General features: G+C 37.7%; 1 protein-coding gene across 2 annotated transcripts in view; it reads left to right on the plus strand.

Annotated features, from left to right (window-relative positions):
• tmem132e (transmembrane protein 132E) overlaps nucleotides 1–20,279 on the plus strand; it is a 358,047-nt gene extending 337,768 nt beyond the window's left edge. For both annotated transcript variants that reach the window (XM_079606022.1, XM_079606021.1), the window contains exons 7-9: nucleotides 4,608–4,884; nucleotides 7,977–8,171; nucleotides 16,491–20,279. In XM_079606022.1, the coding sequence (XP_079462148.1) occupies nucleotides 4,608–4,884; nucleotides 7,977–8,171; nucleotides 16,491–17,561 (1,543 nt within the window). In that variant the 3' untranslated portion in view covers nucleotides 17,562–20,279. The remainder of the gene's footprint in view (nucleotides 1–4,607; nucleotides 4,885–7,976; nucleotides 8,172–16,490) is intronic.
• Nucleotides 20,280–24,573: the final 4,294 nt, after the last annotated feature.

The raw sequence follows: 24,573 nt of genomic DNA on the forward strand, positions 1-24,573 counted from the left end.
AGGTGCGGACATCGACCTCCATTGGCCAGCAGCGCGGACGAGACATCTAGCCTTTATTATGTATATCTATGCATAGAACCATTGTGTGAAGCGCTCATAGCAGTGTTTTATTGTGAATAAAACACAGCTATTGACCAATCAGAATCAAGGACTGGAACTAACCGTTTTATAAATGCATATTAATTTCCCCAGTAGCACCTTTAATACATGTTTTCTTTTATTTTGCTGCTTGTTTATTTAATCGTAATACTTGTAGGCGATGTGAGGGTGATAAAGTGGTGTTATATTTTAATTAGTGTAGTTGTTAAAAGCTTTAATGCTAGGTCACTGAGGGCTGTGTTAGTTACAATGCGACCATGGAGCTGATGCCGCATGAGACCCGAATGTCATTCTTCATACAGCCCATTTGCTGTGATTTTGACAAATTGAAGCTGCGGTGTTGTCGTACAGTGCACGGCAGAATATCAGCACGGGCATTTTTCATGAGGAACCTCTCCAGAATGAATCATGATGGAAAACATTCTGGTAACTCACTGGTATCATTATTGCTCCCTTACAGAGGTCTTTCTTTTGTGATGTAAATCTCTAATTAAATTCATTCAAATGGGCCATTAAAATGGAAATATGATCTGATTTGGTTATGCTAATCCAGTTTGGGTGCAAATCGTCAATCTACATCTAGCCTTCATGTAGGGCTGGCGGTATGACGCATGTACCATGCAAAGGTAGGAATAAGTCATCTATTACAAATCCAGCTAATTATAGAGATTTAGCTTTGATATCTTAAATAACATTTAAAAACATCATATATAGCTGCTAGAAAATCTAGATAGTGTATTGCGGTTCACTATTATCAAGCCGTTGTAAGCAAAGTCTATCAGTGCAGTTTTTCTTTCAGTATTTTTCCTGTTTCATACGGACAATTCACACACAATACAAGCGTGTCATTACATTTGCATTTGACCTCAATTTGAGTGTCTTTGATTTAGCTTCCTCCCAGGACCTACGATCTCTATGGCTTTGTTCACACATACAATCTCTGTGTGATCGGCTCGAAATCTGATTTGTTTTTCAGATGCAATCTTTATCCCGGTGTCTGCACTGTCATTTTGCAAGTGAAGAGATCTGATCTATTGAATTTATATGGTTACTATAGTAATGGCTTAAAAGACAGCATGGCACCAAAAGACGTACGAGAGTAGCTGTCACCGTGGAAGGAAAGAGAAGATGACAAAACGTAACATTTAGTCTCTGCTGAAATTCTTGACAGCTTGTCACAGTGCTGAGCTGCGGTGCATAAGACCCAGCCATGGCACCAGCTAATCCTGATTAATCTCATGATTTCTTTCAGTTCCTTTTTAAATAGAATAATTTTAAAAGAAATTTAAAATAATAATAATGTGTGTAATCTCTGCAAGCTTATGAATTTGTGTGGATGACACTAAGAGCAGAACATATATGGGGTTCTTTTACCTACAAAATCAGTTGTTTTTAAGAGACCCTAATAAGATTCACATTGACAAGTCCACCTTCACTTACGTATTGCTGCATAAAATCGCTTAGCAAACAAGGTTGTTGATTGGATTTGAAAGTGTGTGTGTGTGTGTGTGTGTGTGTGTGTGTGTGTGTGTGTGTGTGTGTGTGTGTGTGTGTGTGTGTGTGTGTGTGTGTGTGTGTGTGTGTGTGTGTGTGTGTGTGTGTGTGTGTGTGTGTGTGTGTGTGTGTGTGTGTGTGTGTGTGTGTGTGTGTGTGTGTGTGTGTGTGTGTGTGTGTGTGTGGGTGTGGTACAGTGCAAAAGTCCTAGGCACATACATTAGTACTTTCAAACATTAAAAATCTTTTTAAGCCAGTTATTTATATCTTTTGCTGTAGTGTGTCAGTAGAAAATATCAGTTTTCTGTAGGAGTCTGACAGTATATATAGTTTGTTACCATTTTAAAAAACCTGTTTTCTGTTTATTTTAGATGCTAAAATAGATAGATGCTAATGGGAAAAAAAATCTTATTATCAATGTTGAAATTAGTTTAATATTTTTGTGGGTTTATTTGAAATAGAAATCTTTTGCAACATTATAAATGTCTTTATTCTCTATTAATCAATTAAATATATCCTTTCTGAATTAATTTATTAAAATTACCCAAAACTTGTGAACGTTATGATAGATGTATCATTCACAATAAGATTGAGAGGATAAATTTGTTTTGATATCGTGTGGAAGCATCACGGCAGTTCTGTACTGCTTACGCATTCACGCATATTCTGTGCAAAACCCCACTCATTGGTTTACTTATTCACCATTTAATACATAGTGGATTTCACATGTGAGCGTAAATGAGTGATTTCAGGCACAGCGGCAACACTACTGTTTTGTGTAGGCCATTATATACATGGTACATCCCAAATTAAATGTTTTATTATTATTATTATTTTAATCTGATCTAACCTGACACTTATTTTATAGATTTTTATTAAACAATTAACATGGATTTGGATGCCTTATTTTCTTTCCCTCTTCCCTTCTTTCAGTTCCTCCCGTCTCTGCCCTGTCCATTTCATTCCGCTCCATTGCTCAATGTTAAGACGTGTCAGTGGGGAGGTTTCTCGCATTGGCCTTCCACACCAATTGATTGCTGTACCTCACTAAACTGGTGAAACAGTGATGTGTCTGCGAAACCTGACACTCATTTTTATTGGATGAGCAAGTTCCCGTGCATGAAATCTCCAGTTCTCTCAACAGCCTAATGAGTTCAAGCCAGGCTCCGCTCTTGAGGTGTGTTCTTCCGGTCTGAAACTCGCATTAACCTGTGTGAGGAGACGAGAGAGTAACTGTCCTCAAGAACACAGAGAGCTTCTGTCTGCCAGGTTCTTCAACTGATGCAAGAGCCTCTTGTTTTTCCCCCTCCAAGGAAACAGGAGCGTGTGTTTAACTCAGAAGAGAGCGATGTACTGATCAACAACTGCTTTCCACTATTATAAGTCTTCTGTGTTTGTGTGCCTGTTAATCTCTCTTTGTTGCTGAGAAGTAACTGTGTCTCCTTACATGATAACATCCGGTTCAGTTTCGGCTTATCGATGGTCATGTGTTGTCAGTCACGTGGGTTGTCAGACAGCTGTCTCTACGTCTCCAGTTATCTGATTAATTAGTTATGTGTGTAGAATGGGGAATCTCTGAAGATCCACCCAGCCCTTACCCCGCTTCCTCTCGCTTTCTTCGCATGGTGACACGCTGCCAAGGGAGCAGATTAGATAGATTGAACGTGATGGTATGTGTGAGGCATGTAAGAGTCACTGATGCGAAAACTCTATGAAACAGGTCTCCAGATGATGCACTTTTTCATACTGTTATGCGGTTCTAACAAACATTTAGGAGGGAATTCATGACGGAGCATTGTTTATATGCACGCATTAGCTATTTTAACACCCAATGCACTTAAGAAATGTGAATTAATTAGGTAATGGCACAAGCATGCCAAACAAAATCTGTGCTGAACGCAATTTACTCATCACAGTTTTATAACCGGGTACACTTCAGTAATATTCACTATATAGAAAGTGCGCTCATCTGTGCAATGAGTCTGAATGCATGTCTTATATATGCTTTTGTGCATCATTTGCACATCATCGGATGAATAACTGTTGCTATAGCTCTATAGAAAATGTACAACAACATGTGTATATATATATATATATATATATATATATATATATATATATATATATATATAGTTATTGTTATTTTTACAATACCCATATATATATATATTTATATTGTTATTGTTACAATACCCATTGTTGTCTTAGGATAACTTTGATTAACTTTTAAAAAATATTAATATATATATCAAAAGTAAAAAAGTTAATCAAATTAGTCAACATTTGAAGTGGATCAAAACCTTTCATCAAAGTTATACATGAATTTTGAACAAAACCCATTCTTGTCTTAGGACAACTTTGATAATTTTTTTATATATATATTAGATTATGATATAAATGTGGATGGATGGATGGATGGATGGATGGATGGATGGATGGATGGATGGATGGATGGATGGATGGATGGATGGATGGATGGATGGATGGATGGATGGATGGATGGATGGATGGATAGATAGATAGATAGATAGATAGATAGATAGATAGATAGATAGATAGATAGATAGATAGATAGATAGATAGATAGATAGATAGATGTATAGATAGATGGATAGATAGATAGATAGATATAGATAGATATAGATAGATAGATAGATAGATAGATAGATAGATAGATAGATAGATAGATAGATAGATAGATAGATAGATAGATAGATAGATAGATAGATAGATAGATAGATAGAAGTACAAATGTATTCTATAAATCAGGATTATGTGAAACGACCAAAATAAGAGTGTGTTTGCTTTTCTTAAAAGGTCAATTTGTAATGTTCAGATCCTCTGTTAGTCTAGGTCTATTTCTCCATACATTTCTGTTAAGTTCACCGATCTTGAGTGCAAACTCAATAAACAGTGAGAGACGAAAAGTCACACTAACATGCATATGAATGGCACATATATTCTGGTGTGAATTTCTTATTTAACTCACAAAGTCCTCTCACTCGTCTCCTCAGAACGGCCAGAGACAGCGATGACGATGACGATGATGACCGTAAAGTGAGCCGTGGATGTACGCTTCAGTACCAGAGGGCCCAGGTTAAGGTTCTGACCCAGTTCCACACTACTTCTACTGAAGGGACAAACCAGATGATCACTATGCTGGGTCCGGACTGGCAAGTGGATGTGACGGAGCTGGTGCAAGACTCTCTGAAGGTGGTGGACGCCAGGGTGGCTGAGCTGGTGGACAGGACGGTGCTTGTGGCCAATGAGCTTGGATCATCCACTCTGAAGGTAGAATACAAATAAGAATGGACCTTATAAATTTAGGATTGATGAAATAATGGGGGGGGGGGGGGGGTGAATGGAGCTCTCAATACCATATTGCAATGCAGCAATTTAATTTAGCTGTATTACATTCTCTTCATCCAACATTATTGGACACTGGTCCTTACTCATTGTTTTTACCTGTCAAGACATGATGAAGTGTCTAAGGGACAATTGTTCAATCCCTTTCACTGTCTCATATATCCAAGTAAAAAACTTTACTTTCCCTGATGTTATGTTTTAGACACTGGTATGGTGGTCTAATTTATTTTATTTTTACTTTTATTATATCAGCTTTTATAATAAAATCAAAGTAAAACATTAAATAAAAAAGGCCATCCTGCTAGTGTTATAACATGTCAAAACATAACATCAGGGAAGAAAGTAAAGTAAAGTTTGTTTTTGTTTTGTTTTGTTTTCTCATTTTCTCTTTTCTTTTGTTACAACAATTGCTCATCATAGTCCAAAGTCAACCTGATAAATATCTAAGTGTTTTTAAACAGACAGATCGCTACGAATATAAATGCAGTTTATTGATAAAATCAACATGGGTTCTAAATCAATATTTCAAATTCTCATATTTAATTTATCTAAGTTAGCTCTGCTGCTGTCTTTGTCTTCTATTGCCCCGTTAGAAAGCTATTCATATGCATATTTAGTCCCAGTGGGCTATTCAGAAACTGGGATGTTTGGGAAGAGAATTATCAGTGCTATATAAAAACTTCAATAGTGTTAAATTGGGGGAATCATTCTTGAGAGTGAAGTTTTCTCCCCATTGAATCAGCACACAATCAGTTCATTGTGTCCAAACAGAGAGAGATTTGATTGTTCGTGACAGCTTCATCACACCTCTCCACAGTGCTGTCTGTTGTTTGGCTTTAAGAAAAAAAAAAACGGTGTTTTTGCCCATAAACAAATTTGAGCATAAAAGAAAAAGTTTGCTAATTAAACTAGGGGAAACTGCAAAGGCCATTAATAATTAATGCCCAATGCAGATTTCGAATGTTGTTGCTGAATGCAAGCTGAACGTAAACGAGTCTGAGCACAGAAGCATCATTTTCACCCTTCCAAAAACGAAAGAAAAAGAAACAAGGGAAAGGTATGAATAATGTTGTTTATTAGTCGACCACACCAGGGTTTTTTAGCTTATTTGGTGGGTCTTTGATCTTTCTCTGCCAGAGCGCTCATCCTCCACCCGTCACTTTGGCCTGAACACAAAGACGCTCCGCCGTTAAGCTTTGAACGTCTCTCGTGAGGCATTGTTTTGATAATCTTCTGAACAGCAGAAGGTATTGCTGACCCCTTCTCGGCATCGACTGGGCTGTAATGGTCCTGTGAATCAATCCACAGTAGCATTAAGTGTACAATACTTACCCTCTGAGCCTGATTCTTTGTATTTCCTATGACTTAATTGGCTCGCCAGGTCTACCAAGTACAGTAATTAGGTTTAGTGGGAATAGGCAGGCCCATTTTTAGCCTTTGAACACGCTCTATTCATGCATGCAAAGCTCTGGTTATAATGCAAACATCAAAAGAAGGTATATCAGCAAGTATAATAAAACTAATTGCAACCGCCTGGATACCAAACAAACTAGCCATTCTGGCAAGAATTTGTTTTTAGTTCCCCTTTTTCTACGTGCCATTCCTTTTCTCTCCTTCAAATGCACTGCATCTTTGAAGCTTGCCTTGAACTCAGGAAATAAAGAATGCAGGAACAACACAGTTTAATTCAATTATACATTCATCTGCTCCCCCTTTTCAACCGGAGGAAGGGAGGGAGGATTGTTGTATAGGACTGGATGGTCAATGAACTGTAACAGCCTTCTCCAAAACATTAGTGCATTGGGACACAAACAGTGTGCATCTGGGACATATGGGTCGCGAGTCTAGGCTGGATCAGGAAAAGCCTGGGTTGAGCTTCTGCACGCCAAGACAGCATCATGTTCTTCAGAGAGATGGGGCTAAAAAATGGCTTTTCTATGCCAAAAGATGGTTGAGCATTGCCTCTTCACAGGCGAAGTATAATCAGCAGCATGGCTAGTTCATAAACCTACATCAGCGCTGAGGGCTTTTAGCTGGAGATGGGTAATTTTGAAGAGGGAAGTAATAGCAGGTTGGAAATGAAAATGTTTGCTGTAGAGGTTGGAGATTTTTGAACACCATTACCAGTCGTTAGGGACTTCATTGGGCTAAATTATCAGGAGCAAGATTCGCTTTGCTCCCTCGTGTGTGGATAAGTGAAACCAGCTCTGACTCAGCTGTGATTAAGACAATAATAAGAAGGTTATATTATTGTTCTTTATTCAGTATAGCTGTAATTGAAAAGATAAGATAATGAGCTCACTTTGGAAATGTCATTTTGACATTTGCACATGGTGTAAAAGGAAAGCAAAAACAACTTGCTAGTCATAATTCTGTTTGTCATTGAGAGACTCAAGTGTAGGCTGCTGGCAACGATTCATTTCCTTTTAAAATTCATACAATCTCTATGTACTTCTCCCTCTTATTGTGTCTTTCTCGAGGCAAAAACGCTCCACGTAGGCTGCCTTGTTCTTGTCTTGCAAAATGTGAGTTTAAGTTAATCTTTCTGAATTATGAAAAGAGAAAAACTATCCCTATATTGAGGCACGTTTTATCTAACTTGCCGCTGTGTGGCTCTTGGGATTGCCAGGGTCTCATGGTTCAGCAAAAACACACTGGAAAAAAAAAGAGATTCTCTGACCCTCCTAGTTGTGCCGCCCCACTTGACTTTTCACTCGGTAAGTCCCTGGTGACCTTTAGCGCTTGTAGGAGGTGAAGAAACGGTGACATAATGGGTTTGAAGTGTCGGGATTTATGTGGAGGCCGAGTGCTGGCCGTCCTCTGGAGAAAAGAAGCATTCTCCCATGCTTCCTTTACTCAGTGGGCTACATCTTGAATATGTGGGATTACTCACTAAATGTTTCTGTTTGACAGGCATTGTAATGTCACTCCTCCCCATTCTTTCTTCCATTTAGACTGTCTTTACACCTCCATTGTCTTTCCGAATGTAAAAGCGCATCTTGTTTTGTTGATTTCAGGTTGAATCCCCACTGGCAGTGGAGGCGGTACTGGGTGAAACGCAGTTCTTTGTGGTAGACGAGAAAGTGTCCATTGCGGAGCTTCGTGTCCATGCCATCTCGGGACTGGCACTTAATCTTCAACCAAGCCCTGGCAACAGCCATACCATGGTTGCCAAGGCAACTGGCCTGCAGACTCTCTCCACTCTTAAGCAGGTATAGTTGATCCCTTCATTGTTTTTCACACCCTCTATAATAAATGACATTTCATCTGGCTGTCTTGACAGTATTTTGTAAAATTTTTAACAAAATACAGATTTTTAGAATGTATTATATATTTGATTTGTTGCTGGTCCATGTTTTTTTAACTAAAATAAAAAATACTTGAAATAACATAAACATTAACTGAAATTGAATAAAATATACAAACCTTAGGTTTATTTTATTTAACCCTTACACTTACACCTTTGGTGTTTGCCAATCAAAAATGTCAAAAGTGCCTGTAAATCACTCATTGTGCTATATTATGTCCAAATATTGAATTCAATCTTTTGGACAACTTTTTTTATTTCGATAAAGACAGGTTTTGCATTTCTTTTTGGAACTGACCGATCGTAGGCCTCATTGATCTGAGCTTATGCACCTCAGTTTTTTGAGTGAAAAAAGCATTATTTGTGAATAATTTTGTCATTATTCAACAAAAACATTTATACTGTTTATCACACTAGTGTGCTTTAATGTTTAACCAGGAAGTTTGTTTCAAAATGCTTTTATTTTGTACAAAAAGTCACACTTGTGGTGTGTCTGGTCAAAAATAACCGGCTTATACATTTATTTTGTTTATATAGTTTGTAAATATCGTTATGCTATATTATGCAAAATATTGGATTTAAATATTTTTGTCAACTTGTTTTCTTTTGGACAGGTTTGATCGTAGAACTCTTTGATGAGAATATAGCATATTGAGAGATTTATAAGTTATTTTTTGTACCACAAGTGTAACAAGATGGGGGGGAAATCCCCCCAAAAATTTTAAAAAATTTAAAAAGGAAAGTAGTTGCACCCTGTGTGAGCAAAGTCGGTAAGTAGTAGTCCAATGCGATAACATTACCTAAAATTTTCAGGAAAAAGAAAATCCTCTCCGGGTCAAAAAGACCTGGTGCCTCAATTATAAAGCTTGCGTACGCACAAAACGGGGCTGAAAACATGCGAACGCCAGTTCCTGCGCAAAAGGTGGGATTTATAAAGAAAAACTTGACGTGAAAATATGCGCACCTCCACGCAAACTCTGACCCATGCGTACGCACATTTTGAAGACAAAGCAGTTTGGCGACACTGATGGTGAGTTGAGGAATTGACTGCGGATAAAGGGAATTAACCCTTTGCAAAATGGCAAAATTAAGTTTGACATATTTCAATATTTACAATATTTACAAGTTGCTCATAGGTTCCGGTTACAACAAAAAATACAAACTAGAAACTACAAACTTGTTGAGACAAACTTTAAGTTGGCTTGAGAAAGCCGGACCAGAGAGTTTGAAGAAGTTTAAAGTAGTTTGATGTTTAAAGTAGGTTAAAGTTTGATAGATAGATAGATAGATTTAGAATGGTAGTTTAATTGAATCTAGGGCTTCAGGGAGTTTATATTTGAGTTTTTGGCTTGTACACTAATGGCCCACCGTAGTCTTGGCTCAATTTGAGCACTCTGCAATGTAAGTCTATGGGATTTTTATGATTTTTAATATTAATTTTTAAGAAAACTGAGAGTCAAATCAGTTTGAAAAGATATAGCACACCAAGTCAGAACAGTCTGAAGGTCTGACCCGAGTTTGGAGTTTGTAGAATTAAAGCTCTAGGAGGAGTTAGAGTTGTACATTTTTAGTAAGAAGAAGAAGAATTTTTTTGTACATTTTGTACTGTCCCTATACAAATAAACGTATAAATAAATAAAAATAATAAAAAGTTTAAATAAATTTCAGTAAGTTGGCTTTTCCAAGCCAACTTAATAAGTTTACATAGGATTTGAGTAGGTTGGCTTTCTCAAGCCAACTTAATAACATTAAATCACCATTATGGGTCCTAAAGATACATACATACATGTTTAGTTTAAAGACATAAAAGGAACTATATGCTGAAAGTACGTAAATTTAATTTCTTTCACTTCCATTCTTAAATGGATGTAGGCCTATCACTCATTACGTTTTAAAAAACACAAATTTCCTTGCTCCTTTAATATATGCATGGCTAATGAGGTAATTTGCATTGTCTATATATGGTTGAATGTGGGCGGAGAAAGGGCGGTAAATGATTTATTTTTGCGTCCGCAAATTATCAGTTAGGCTGTGATTTATAAAGTGAAAATTGCGTGCAGGTGTGCGTACGCACGGTTTTATAAATCTGATATTTTTTTTGCGTACGCCATTTTTGGCTTTTGTGCGTACGTACACTTTTAGTAAGGTTCCTACGCACAGTTTTATAAATGAGGCCCCTGAACACAACAACCCTTAACAAGGGTTAAGCTAGTTGTCAAAGCAACATTTCTCATTTTCTAAAACTAATAAATAAAAATGAATAAATGCTATATAGACATTTTAAAAAATATATATACAACAAAATTGCTAAAACATTAATTAAATTAACTAAATATAAACACAAAATCACATTCTACATATTAACAAAAACTATAATAGTATCAATCATACTAAAATAACACTGTTCCAAGCTCTAATAAACTTTGTCAAGATGGTCTACCAACTCACTTTTCAGCTAGTCAACACATAAACCAGCCACAGAGCATGTAAAACCATCCGAAGTGTCATATTTTAGTTGAATTGTCATGGTATCATCTATGTGATTTTTTGTGAAATATATAACGATCTTATAATTTACATTCTTAGACCCTGAATGAAGGTGCAGTGTCAAGTCACATATTGTGTTACTAAAATGATCACACTTGTTTAGGGGCAAGAATCACACTGAAGAATCTCTGTTAATTCATTCACAAAATACACTTGTATCTTCATTGTCTAAAAATGACAGTATCATTTGTCATCATACCCCTCTTCAGCTGAGTCCATGGAAAACCTCTAACCTTTGGCCTCCTGCAACGAATTATGCAAGTGACATTTATGTGAAATTCTTCCTTGTTGCTCAGGATTATTATTATTCTGCTCCTCAAGAGTTAACACTGGCTGGACTTAGCCTCATATTGATGAATCGAGTCTCCACGAAGGTTATACACCATTGGCAAATTAGCCTCAGCACGGCCCTCACTGCTTTAATAAAGGCTAGTTTGGCATTCAGACATATTCAAATCTCCTTTAATATCAGCACACCAAATGAGCAAGCATCTCGCTTATTAAGAAGCCACCGCCACCTCTGTTCTCTGGCGTTCTCGAGTGTCATCAGGGGAGCTCCGTGCATTTGCTGTATAATCTTCCTCAAAGCATTAATTGGAGCGCATTCACTCGCATTTTCAAGTGAAGACCTCGGATGCTGCCGGGCTAATTTATACAATGTCTTGGGCAGGTCACGGAGCCCTGCCGCGAGAGCTCGGGGCCTTTTTTTTCCTGCTCTGTACTTAGCCTGTGACCAGCATCAGACGAGGGTGGCTGCTTTCAGTTCACGCATTAAAATCCAGCGGTTCTCCCCCGCTCTGTGCTTCGCCACCTTTGCTTTTAATTAGCGTAATGCATCAGCCTAAGTGCTTGTGGAGACTGTGCAATAAACATCACTGATGACCCTCCTCCTCCTCCTCTACCACCAGTCCGTCATGTCAATCCTTCAGTGCACTTGCCTACTTCACCTCTGCAGTCACAAAATAACAGCAGTTTTGCAATCGTTTCTGCCTTCCGTTTTTTATTGTTTGATTTTCTGGGAACACTTCACAATGAGGTTCAATTTGTTGGGATTAGTTAATGCATTAGGCATCATGAACATTGGACAATAATTATTTACAGCATATATTAGTCTTTGTTAAAATGCATTAATATAATTTAATCATTTATTAAAATATAATTATAATTTCTATATATGTATTAAGTTTTAAGTTTAGAATTAATTACCATTAATGTTTGAACGAACATGAATTAACAGTGAACAAAAGTTAATTAATAAAATAACTTTAACCTAGATTTTTAACCTTGGAGTTAATTAGTACTATTGTTGCTTCATGTTTGTTGACAATACATTAACGATTATTCATTTCTACAAAGTTGAAATATCATAACATATCATTTGGGCCTCTGTTCGGACAGTATATGTTTCTCACGTGGACGTCCATAAAAATAAATGTGCATGGCACCTCGGTGATAAAACTTATATTTATTCATGATTGTCACGTTTTGGTTTTGTTTCATGTTCTTGTTTCATGTCTGTCATGTGGTTCCCTGTTATAGTCATGTGTTCCCTTGTCTTATCTGTCATGTTCTGATTGGTTCATTGTTTCATTGTTCACAGGTGTCCCTTGTCTTGTCATTAGTCTTGTGTGTATTTATGCCCTCATGTTTGCCACGTGTCCTTGTCAAGTATTGTTACCTGTTACCACTGTTGGGAAGTTTATGTCCATGTTTATGTTCACGTTTAAGTCTTGAGTGTCACTCCACGCTTTTGTTTTATGTTTGATTTTGTTTGTATATAATTAAACTAGGGGTGGGCAGAGCGAGGCTTCGAAACAATGAAACAGTTGAAGCAAATGTGCCGTATTGAGTCGAGGCTTCGAAACAATACGACACCCGTCTCTACGGTGATCCCTAGTGGTCAGAACAGTGTAAATGCAACAAAAACCCACAAAAACACATTTTTACAAATCTATTGCAAAAAATAAAATAGTGCAAGTAAAATCTTTCAATTGGAATTATCTAATCATCTCATAAGATTATCAAGTGTATATGTTATCTTATCAATTGTCAGGGTTTGATTAGTTTTTTCTATGAATGGCTCAGCTAAACAGGCCAATAAGATTCTAACTATCAATTATTAATTTTATTTACACTAATGTCTAATTAAAACGTCTACAAATGTATAAAACTGATCAGAGATCAGGTAAAACCCACAGACACTTGTTAATTGGTTCTCAGTGACTCCTCGTGATTCATGGGTTGACCATTGAAATTTCGAAGTGTTTCGAAACAGTTATGACGTAATGAAGCCTCGTTTACTGAAATCACGTGACTACAGTGTGATACACGCTCCGAACCATTGATTCAGAAAAAGATTCGTAAAGGCTTTGAAGCTTCATGAAGCAGTGTTTTGAAATTGCCATCACTAAATTAAACTGCACTTGGGTTCTGCAAGCTCGCCTCCAGTGGAATTATTACAATGGTGGAGGAGCGAGTTTTGTCATCCTACGAACCCGGGAACGCGTGGTCAGCCGCATGATTGTCTTCTGTAAATAACATTAAAAACATAATAAATTCTATTTTAATTTAATTTTAATGTAATAATAATTATTTACATTTATAGCGCTTTTCTCTGCACTCAAAGCGCTTTACATAGCAGGGTGAATCTCCTCAACCACCACCAATGTGCAGCATCCACCTGGATGATGCGACGGCAGCCATATTGCGCCAGAACGCCCACCACACACCAGCTTACTGGTGGAGAGGAAACAGTGATGAAGCCAATCAGTATGAATATATGGGGATGATTAGGAGGCCATGATGGACAGAGGCCATTGGGCAAATTTGGCCAGGATGCCGGGGTTACACCCCTACTCTTTCGAAAGACATCCTGGGATTTTTTTGTGACCACAGAGAGTCAGGACCTCGGTTTAACGTCTCATCCGAAGGACGGTGCTCTTTGACGGTATAGTGTCCCCATCACTACACTGGGGCGTTAGGACCCACACAGACCACAGGGTGAGCGCCCCCTGCTTGCCTCACTAACACCTTTTCCAGCAGCAACGTGGTTTTCCAGCCCTGCTTAGCTTCAGTGGGCAACCAGTCTTGGGCTACAGGGTGATATGGCTGCTGGCTAAATTTAATTTAATAATAGGAAAATAATATCCTATTTATTATTTGATATTGATATTATTTAAATCCCCTGTTTTAAAATAGATAGATGGATGCAGTATAGTTAAAATGGTTTTCTGACTTGTATTTTATCTCAAAATGATGGATGGCATTTTAAAAATGTGGAAATTAGCAGAAATAAGTTAATACAGCCTCTTATTTACATGAGGTAAACATAAAGCTGCTTGGTTTATATTTTAACGTATATAATTTCTGCCCATTTCAGATGTTTACGTGCTTTTCTTCTCTTTCTCTTTTGAGTGGTGATGAAATATTGTTCTTGTAAATACTTTCTAGCATTTCAGTGATAAAAGTGTAGGCTAGATCTGTAAAATGCATCCAAATTACAGCGAGGCGCAACCGTTATCGTACCGTGCTCAGCGGTGGTCCAAAGGATTTGAACAGTGAATTTTTAATTGATATTTTCTTGTAAACTCACTGATGTGGATTCAGACAGCAATTAAATTACCACACGAGCTTGGTGTTTGTAAAAAAAAAACAATCGGTTTTTTTTCGGCCGGGGATTTTTACGCGGGTGGTGGGAGAAAAATACTGACATTCTGAATTCGGATGACAATAAACCAAAGTAACTATGTTAACAAATTGAAGCTTGTTGTGTAAAGTGTTACTGATTTTTTTTTTGCTCTTTGTTTTACACTTTAGATGCCCCTTTCTTTTGTCTAACTGGCAGCCTTAAATAATTGATTTTGCTGTATGCTGGTGTAAGCGATTATTCCGTTTTAAAGTTCCAAGTGCCTTGGATGTAAGAACACTTTACTTTTATAGTTTGTTACGTACAGTGAATTCAAACTCACTTTCAAGATAGAGCTCAAAAACTTTTAGCAGTTAGAACTGTAATGACTTATCTATGTAAAAGTTACAGTGTCATGTCCCAAAGACTGAAGCTTGTAGAAGAATCAAGGACCATGTGTGATTGATGTCATTTTATTTAGTGGCTAGAGTGATCTCAAAAGGTCCACGAGGACATCATGTCATCTTCAATGTATTATTCAGATCATGCATATCAAAGACTCTCTTCATCTTGACAAGCAGTGTTGACAGAGCCTGAGCTCGAATGTCGGAACAACCTTGAAGTTAGTGACGCGACAGAAGAGATTTTTTTACAGCCTCACAACAGGCCGTTGCTGAGGCAGATAAATACTTCTCTTCCTGAATATAAAAGCAAAGCAACACTTCATTTCTGACTAAAAGCACTCTGGCAGAGTGGTTTTATTTTGTCTGCCTGCCAACAGGTGTAAGGTGTTGTGCTGTTCCTTTAGCAGAGAGCAAGAGCAGGAAAACAACTGTCAAGCTCAGGCTTGTTATGAGGTGACAAGAACACAAGCGTCGCGCCAGTGCTGCTTCCCCTCAGTCTGTTTCTTACGGCTAAAGCAGACAAGCACCTTTTTGCTTGCTCGAGACAGTTGTCTTTTATGGACCAGTAAACTTCGGATAATTAACATTTAACTCTTTCCCCACCATTGATGGAATATTTCTGGCTTTCCGCGTTTTCACCGTTATACGGTAGGGGGCGCTATTACACATCTTCTAAAACAGTCCATAATATCCAATCAAAACACAGGTGAAGAAGAAGCAGAAACAAGCAATAGCATATGTAAGCAGATGCATATGTAAAATAACGCGATCATCAACATTAAACGGCATATAAATCAAAACTGCCTAACGCTACCGGATGAAATGTTGACCCAGGATGAGCTATAGGAGGGTGAAGCTTTGGGGGTGTTGATGGACTTGATCTAATCCGTCTGTGTTTTGATCATCATTCTGAATCCCATCCAGATATAGTCTTCGACAAAAATAAAAATTTCTCAGCTTTTTGCTCAAAATGTTGAGAATGCATTAAGCTAGAATAAAGCAGGATTTTTGTTATTTAAAAGCAGAGGGTCTGAGATTTATTTTGATACATTTTATGTTCAGATATTCTGGGGGCCATGAAAGTTCTGTGAATGTTAAATGCTGGTGCTGGCGGAGAAAGAGTTAAAAGAAGTTTTGAAAATCAGGAGATTAAGGTCGAAACACTTCCAATATGGATAATCTCTTTGCATTAAGATAAATTTGTACAATGTTTTTGCATTTGAAAAAAATTTAATGCTAGCTGTGTCATTGCCTTAAAGGGTTAGTTCACCCAAACATTTTAATTGTGTCATTAATTACTCACCCTCATGTTGTTCCAAACTTGTAAGACTTTCGTTGATCTTCAAATGAAGATCTTTTTAATGAAACCTGAGAGCTTTCTGTCCCTCCATTAACAGCCTACGCAACTACCACTTTCAAGCCCCAGAATGGTAGGAACGTTTTATGAAATGACGCAAGGGCTTTGTTTGCACACAAAAAAAAACATAATTTACCACTTTATTTACAAAATATGAATCTCCAACACTCATTCAGTAGAGTGCATCACAGACAACAAAGTAAGAATTCAAAGACATAATTCGAAGGTTAACTGTTGTTTACTGGTTGAATTTAATTTATGCTCATAATTTCTTTCTTTTTGTGTTTGTAGGAGGCCAGTTTGTCCATCTGGGTTTACTACAGTGACAATACCGCCGCCCCCCTGAGTATGTACGACCCTAAAGACTACAACCTCAATGCCTCCACAACAGACGATAAGGTGGTTTCGGTGGCTCAACAACCCCAGGGGCGGTGGCCAGTCATCGTTGCCGAGAGTGAGGGCACAGGAGAGCTAGTGCACGTGGAGATGACCATCAGCGAAACCTGCCAGAAGACTAAACGCAAGAGTGTCATTGCTTCATCTCCTGTGTCCGTCAAAGTCCGCTTTGGACCAGATGAAGACTCTGAGGAGGAAGTGGATGCAGAGACTGAAATAGACACTAGAATGGCTTCCAACACGAGAAAGCCCGCTATCGATCCCAACGTAGGTGGTGGAGGGTATGAGCCGTCTAATGAGCAACCTGCAAGCGTGCCCATTGATTACACCAACTTCCCTACAATAAGCAATTCTGAGGAACCGACTGAAGAGGATGAGGAGGATGACGAGTTTGTGCACAATCCCCGTAGCATGACTGACCTAGAGATCGGCATGTATGCTCTCCTCGGCGTGTTTTGTCTCGCCATACTGGTCTTTCTTATAAACTGCATTGTGTTTGTGTTGAAGTATCGCCATAAGCGCATCCCTCCTGAAGGCCAAGCCAACATGGACCATTCCCATCACTGGGTGTTCTTGGGTAACGGGGAGCCCCTGCGCACCCAGAACGACCTCTCGCCTCAGACGGTGGAGAGCCCCAGCAACACCTTGGAGGGGGTGCAGACATGTTGTCACGGGGACCACCACAGCAGTGGCAGTTCGCAGACCAGCGTACAAAGCCAAGTCCACGGCCGAGGAGACGGCAGCTCCGGCGGTTCCACCAAAGACCACGGAGAAGATGCCAGCTCGCCAACCTCCAAACGCAAGCGTGTCAAGTTCACCACCTTTACCCTTCCCACAGAGGATTTACCCTACAACTCCATCCCCATTGCCAATGAAGAGGACATTCAGTGGGTTTGTCAAGACATGGGCTTTCAGGACCCAGAGGAACTGCACGACTACATGCGCAGGATAAAGGAAATAGCCTGATCGGGTTATATGCTTTCTAAAGACGTTCCTTTCTATTTTTCTCTCTCTTATTTTTCACTCTAGAGGAGGTACCTTTCACGAAAAAAACAACCAAGGCCTAATGTCCAGTTTTGTTGGGGTTTCTGCACAGTGCTGTTTCCCTTACACATTGACACTTGTACAAACTTTAAAAAAAATATTCATGACGCTGCCAGGGAAGCCAAAGACAAGTCTAAGGGATTCTAGCTAAAATGGCTTCAGCGGTGTGTGTGATTGCTGCTCAGTAGAAGGGTGAGTGTACAATCTTTATGGGAAACATAGAGTTTTTTAGTTGTGAACACTAATATCAAAATGGATCCCTGAAGTACTCAATCATGTGTGGGTCACCCTGTTGTGGATGGGATCTTTCTCAGAGGAATGCCTGGAGTCTTGGCACTGTGTCCATCTTTCTTCTTCTCTCTTTTTTTTTTAATCCAACAGATTCTTCTCCAACAAAGAGGCCTTTGAAGTGCAGATCTACTTTTGTCCCAGATTTGTGTTTGAGATGGATCATTTTCATGCCATTGTTGATAAACCTGACACTTAGCCACAGAAACTGTCAGGGATGTTCGTGAGAACGTGCCATGGATTCTTTTCTGTCAGTGTTGGAAAGGTGGAATGGTTTTATCCCCCTGCCCCTCTTTTCAGCGTTATCTCAGTTCAACACATGCCTTGGTTGTTGAATTAGTTCTTCGTCTGTCTTTGGTATTTCATACTCATTCTCAATCTGGATCCCACCTCTGCTTTTCTCACTGTCTTGGTTAAGTCAAATGCCTTATTAAATGAATCTCAATAGTCACAACCTCTCTCTGTGCTGACACCCCATTTGTTCATATTGGTAAGGGCCAAAGCAAGGGGCAACTCTACAGATGTCTGTATCTCAATGAAATGTGTCGGCATGGGGAAGGCGAGAGCTTGTACATTGTGGAGTTAGGTATCTTCTCCAACATTCCTCTGCATGAATGGAGACTTGGAGGCACAATTAGCGCAATTTTGTTTATTTTTTACTTTGTATATGTTTGTATTGTGAGAATTATCTAATCATGCATAAATGATAATAGAGGACATATCATGTTACCATGCATTACATGCATGTGCCAGACCCTCCCTCCTGTGTACATACCATGTTCAGTACATAACGACTTCTGACGCTTAACTCTTGATTACTCAGTTAGCCTGAGAAATAAGGGAGGCAGATGCCATATAGGAACTCGGCAGCCAGATACTTGAATTTCAGTGAGGCTCTCGTTTCTCTTTTTCTGTCTCTTTACTGAACTCACCGTGAATTCCCATCCAGGTGGTAATAGAGTTAAGGATAAAATGCTATGCAAACACACTGGAGGGGTTGATTATTGTGGTTAGGTAAATCTGCCCTAGATATTATTATAGCACCACGGTTACTTTCGTTAATATACCAAGAAATATCTCAAACTAGTTGTAACATCTGCCACAGTGTAAAATGCAGGTTTTGAGATTTAAGTTGTTGTTGTTGTTGTTTTTTTACTTTGAAACACGCTAGATTTGTTAAAGAAAACACCACAAAATGCGGTAGCACAGTTGATCAAGCCCAAAAATTTAAACATTTACTAGTTTAGAAAGGGTTAAGCTGGTAACGGGTCTGGAAGCTTTTTTTGTGGTGGGGCACAAAGAAGTTGTATCTGTATTGCTGCTGACCTATCACAGGTTAGTTTCAGGGTTACAGTCCCCCCCCCCCCCCCCCCACCCCACCCCCACACACCCCTCAGTTTCTTCAGGATGTCTAAATTCACACACTGTATTAAATGCTTATTTCCCACTGTGCTTATTTGTAACATGCAGGACTTACCTTTGACTTGTTTTTAATAGTCTTATTAGTAATTTTCCTGAAACCGGAGGGAACACCTATATTTGCTTTCTTTGTTTTATAGTAATTTTATTATATTATTATTTTAAATAGATCACCCCTAATTTAATCAGGGGCCCTTTGCACTCCAGATAAGAGTCACAGAGAATTTAATACTGACACCTCTCCACCTTTCTCCTATGATTTGTTGCCCTCTTCACCCTTTAAAAAAAAAAAGGTATAAATAAACCCTCAATCATATGATGTGTGATGAAATGTTAATTGATGATGTAACACGTCAAGGTATTAGGTTTTGATTGACAGCTGGAGTGTTGGTCAAATGTTTAGTTTGGCCCACACTTTACAGATATGGAGGCTCAGAAGTGAATGTAAACTTTTCAACTGTACCTTGGCGATCAAAATGAACATAATTTCCGATGTATTATTAAGGTCTTCTAATGGGGTACACGAGACTCGATACGACTACTAGCAAGTCTCTGGTAGCAGCTCATAGACTTTTCCGTGTTCTAAAATTATTTTCTTTAGTGTAACATCGCCATCAGGACATTTTTTGGTTTCCTATTGTTTTCTACTTTCAACTGATGTACGTATGTATGTATATGAATCAGCAGTTGCAATATCTGTGCTTTCATTTTTCTTTTTCAAGAGGAGCTGCTACTAGGCCTTTGCCTTGACCACATGCTGTGTTGTGGTGTAGATTTGAGCTGTACTCTATGACCTGCTGAAGCACGGTACTGTCAGCCGTGTGCTGTCACACCCTTAATGTACAGAGCACTGTTACAACATCCTGTATCCTCCCTAAAAAACAACTGTTGTATTTCCCTCCTTATATGTAAGTACTAAAGAAAATACAATGCATAAACTCTGTGTTATGTCTTTTACTTGATAATGTGTCTGTATTTCAATGCGCTATCCAAACAATAGATGTCTGAACCTACTTGAGCTGTCTAGACAGCTGTTAATTTATAAAGACTATTGTTGTTTGTTAATAATAATAATCCACAGTGAAAAGAAATGGAAATGTAAAAAAATCCTTTTCAAGATATTCCTGCTATTTTATTTTAGAATGGCATTAATAACATCAGCGCACAAAGCAAGTTGCTATAAACGTACAGAGGCGAAGCTAGTAATTATATTTGAATTGAAAAATTACAAAGACAAAAGTGCACTGATGAACTACTCACATTAATACCAGAAACATGTGGAACATTAATGGGGTCAATTTTGACTGGTGAAAAGAAGTGTACTTTATTTTATCAAATGTGCCCTTGTATGTATATATATATATATATATATGTATATATATATATTTATAAGTACTCTTTTTAAAAGAATGCTTATGTCTGATTCTTTTTCACAAGGGTTCATAAGGTCATTTCTATTTGCTTGGGTCATTAATTTGTAAACTTCATCATAGCCATTACACGTCACACAAATCTTGAGATTACATGGAAAATGTCTGACAGAAAATAATGTAATACTTACATAAGTGAACTTTAGTGTACTTTTAAAACAAGTATCACGGAAATAATGTACTTTAAAAGAATATACCTAAGTGCAAACAATTTATCATAGTTTACGTTTATATAAAATGCAATAGGCTATTAGTTTAAAGTCCACGTGAAACAAACATTCCAGACCGGAAGTAACTTTTCAGACTTTGATTAAAGATAACCACAGCAAAAAAAAAAAATCTGTGAATTAACTTGCACGGATTAATTGTTCACCACAAGACTAGTAATATCCGCTAACTAAGTAAATATGGTCAATTTTGATTTCATGCCGACTTTAAATGTAGTTGTACATCTATGTTATTTCATAATTACTTCAATTGTCTTTGAAATGTTTTGGCAGGCATGTATGGACTAAAATATACTTTAAAGTAGGGCTGTAAACGATTAATCGCGATTAATCGAATCCAAAATAAAAGGTTGTGTTTACATAATATGTGTGTGTATTGTGTATAATTATTTTGTATATATATAAATACACACACATGCATGTATATATTTAAGAAAAATGTGTTATTTATATATAAAATAGTTCTATTTATATATAATATAAATCATATAAAAATATACCGGTATATGCAGTATATAAATGCAAATATTTCTCAAATATATACATGCATGTGTGTGTATTATTATACAAAATAATTATACAAAATACACACATATATTATGTAAACACAAACTTTTATTTTGGATTCGATTAATCGCGATTAATTGTTTACAGCGCTACTTTAAAACCATTTCTGTTGACACTTGTATGTTATATATTTACATATATTTACACATATGTAATGATGCAGCAATTTAGTACATTTAAAATATAGCAGCTAACTTTAAATCTAACATCAAATAACACATTACAGTTAAAATTATAATCAATTACTTTACATGTCTTAGTATGTAAGGCCACACATCAAAATACTTATTGAAACGTGAAAGCATTATAAAAAAACATGAAATGAAACATTAAAATGTTCTTTAAAGTTAAACTTTTATTTGCCATTATAACAAAGTTTATAATGTACTTTAAGAAATAGTCATGAAAGAGTGCTTTCTTTATGTACACTTAAGTGGCCTTTCATTTCATTAATATATTATCTTCAAATAAAAAAAAGTAACTATAATTTTAAAATGTGAAGTACACTACAAGTGCACATTCAATACAAACTTTTTTTCACAAGGGTTTAACTTAACTTATACTCGATAAACTTACAATGCATAATGAAATGATTTTAATCAACATTCTTTTCTAACGGGATTTCAACATGTAAATGGGTTATAACACATATCCAAATGCTTTAAAATGGCTATAGTGCTTCACGTTCATTGCTTCAGATCATTACTTTTATCTCCATCATTGCTTTTGCAATACCAGACTCACACATAAACACTCTAGAGGTTAGTAGTAGGTAAAATGAGAATAACAACCGCCTTCATGGCATCTGTGACTGCCTTCGAGGATGTACACTCTGTGCTTAGACCTCCCATGGGAAATAATGTGGGTTTTCAACTGATGCAAAGACTTCTTCACTTACAGGTCTTGTTATATTGTGCCGAAATGTGAGAAAAGAAAATGTTTCTATTGCTGTACATAAAACAACAGTAGTCTTACACCTATTTTGCACCTTTGTGTCACATCATTTCATGTACCAGTCCTGTATGTATACCTCCACTGTGTCAACTTACTTTACAATTCTTGATTTTGTTCTTGGGGTCTTCTAGAATAAGTTTTAATGCTTGAATATTTAAAAAAAAACACACCCTTTTCAAGTCAAGTCAAGTCAAGTCACCTTTATTTATATAGCGCTTTTTACAATACAGATTGTATCAAAGCAGCTTCACAGTGATAACATGAAAATAATACAAAAAACAATTTCATCATCGTCCACCTTTAAGGCAGATCTATAATATTGTTGAATATTAAATGTCCCCAACTAAGCAAGCCAGAAGGCAAGGCAACAGCGGCAAGGAACCAAAACTCCATCAGGTGACAGAATGGAGAAAAAAACCTTGAGAGAACCCAGGCTCAGTCGGGGGCCAGTTCTCCTCTGGCCAATGAGTGAACAGTGTATGAAGTTCAGAATGAATCAGAGTATTTGTCCAGTTCCGGTTGGTTGAAGTCGGAGTGGAGAGGAGGAGAGACTGGTTGACACTTCAGGTCAGCGGCGTCGTCGTCGTGTCCTGGCGCTGGTCCTTCATCAGATCTGGATACGGCCTGGTTCCGGTGGACAGCGGTAAACCTCGGGATAGACAGAGAGACTAATATTAGCGTAGACGCCATCCTTCTTATGATGTACCAAGTACATCAGGATTTACGGGAAGTGTTCCCGGTCCCGGCTGTTCTAAACTATGCAGCCTAATTATAAAAGTCTATAATGTGTTATGTGTATGCTAGGCCGAAGAGATGTGTTTTTAGTCTAGATTTGAACTGACAGAGTGTGTCTGCTTCCCGGACAATGGTAGGAAGACTGTTCCAAAGTTTTGGTGCTAAGTAGGAAAAGGATCTACCGCCAGCAGTCGATTTTGATATTCTAGGTATTATTAACTGGACGGAATTTTGAGATCGCAGTAGATGTGAAGGACTATAATGCGTTAAGAGCTCGCTCAAGTACTGCGGAGCTAAACCATTTAATGCTTTGTAAGTGATCAGCAATATTTTTACATTTATACGATGTTTAATAGGCAGCCAATGCAGTGTTGACAGAACAGGGCTAATATGGTCAAACTTCCTGGTTCTAGTAAGAACTCGAGCTGCTGCGTTTTGAACTAGCTGTAGTTTGTTTGTTAAGCGTGCAGGGCAACCACCCAGTAGAGCATTACAATAATCTAGCCTTGAGGTCATAAACGCATGAACTAATTGTTCTGCATTATTCATTGAGAGCATATGACGTAATTTAGATATATTTTTAAGATGGAAGAAAGCGGTTTTACAGATACTAGACACATGATTTTCAAATGAAAGATTGGTATCAAAGAGCACAACCAGGTTCCTAACCGACGACGAAGACTTAACAGAGCAGCCATCAAGTGTTAGACAGTACTCTAGGTTATTACGTGTGGAAGTTTTTTGTCCAATAATTAGAATCTCTGTTTTTTCTGAATTTATTAGTAGGAAATTACTAGTCATCCAATTTTTTATATCAGCTATGCATTCCGTTAATTTTTTTGAATTGGTAGGTTTCGTTAGGTTTTGAAGAAATATACAGCTGAGTATCGTCGGCATAACAGTGAAAGCTAATTCCATGTTTCCTAATGGTAGCATATACAGAGTGAACAGCAGCGGTCCTAGTACTGAGCCTTGTGGTACGCCATACTGAACTTGTGATTGATAAGACATCTCTTCATTAACTGCTACAAACTGATAACGGTCAGATAAGTATGATTTAAACCATGCTAGTGCAATTCCACTAATGCCAACATAATGTTCGAGTCTATTTAAAAGGATGTTGTGGTCAATGGTGTCAAATGCAGCACTAAGATCAAGTAATACTAATAGAGAGATACAACCACGATCGGATGATAAGAGCAAATCATTTGTGACTCTAATGAGAGCTGTCTCGGTACTATGGAACGGTCTAAATCCGGACTGAAAATCCTTGCAGATATCATTTCTTTCAAGAAAGGAACACAGTTGTGAGGA

Source organism: Phoxinus phoxinus (genome assembly GCF_949152265.1).
Source record: "Phoxinus phoxinus genome assembly, chromosome: 3".
In the NCBI taxonomy this organism is placed as follows: domain Eukaryota; kingdom Metazoa; phylum Chordata; class Actinopteri; order Cypriniformes; family Leuciscidae; genus Phoxinus; species Phoxinus phoxinus.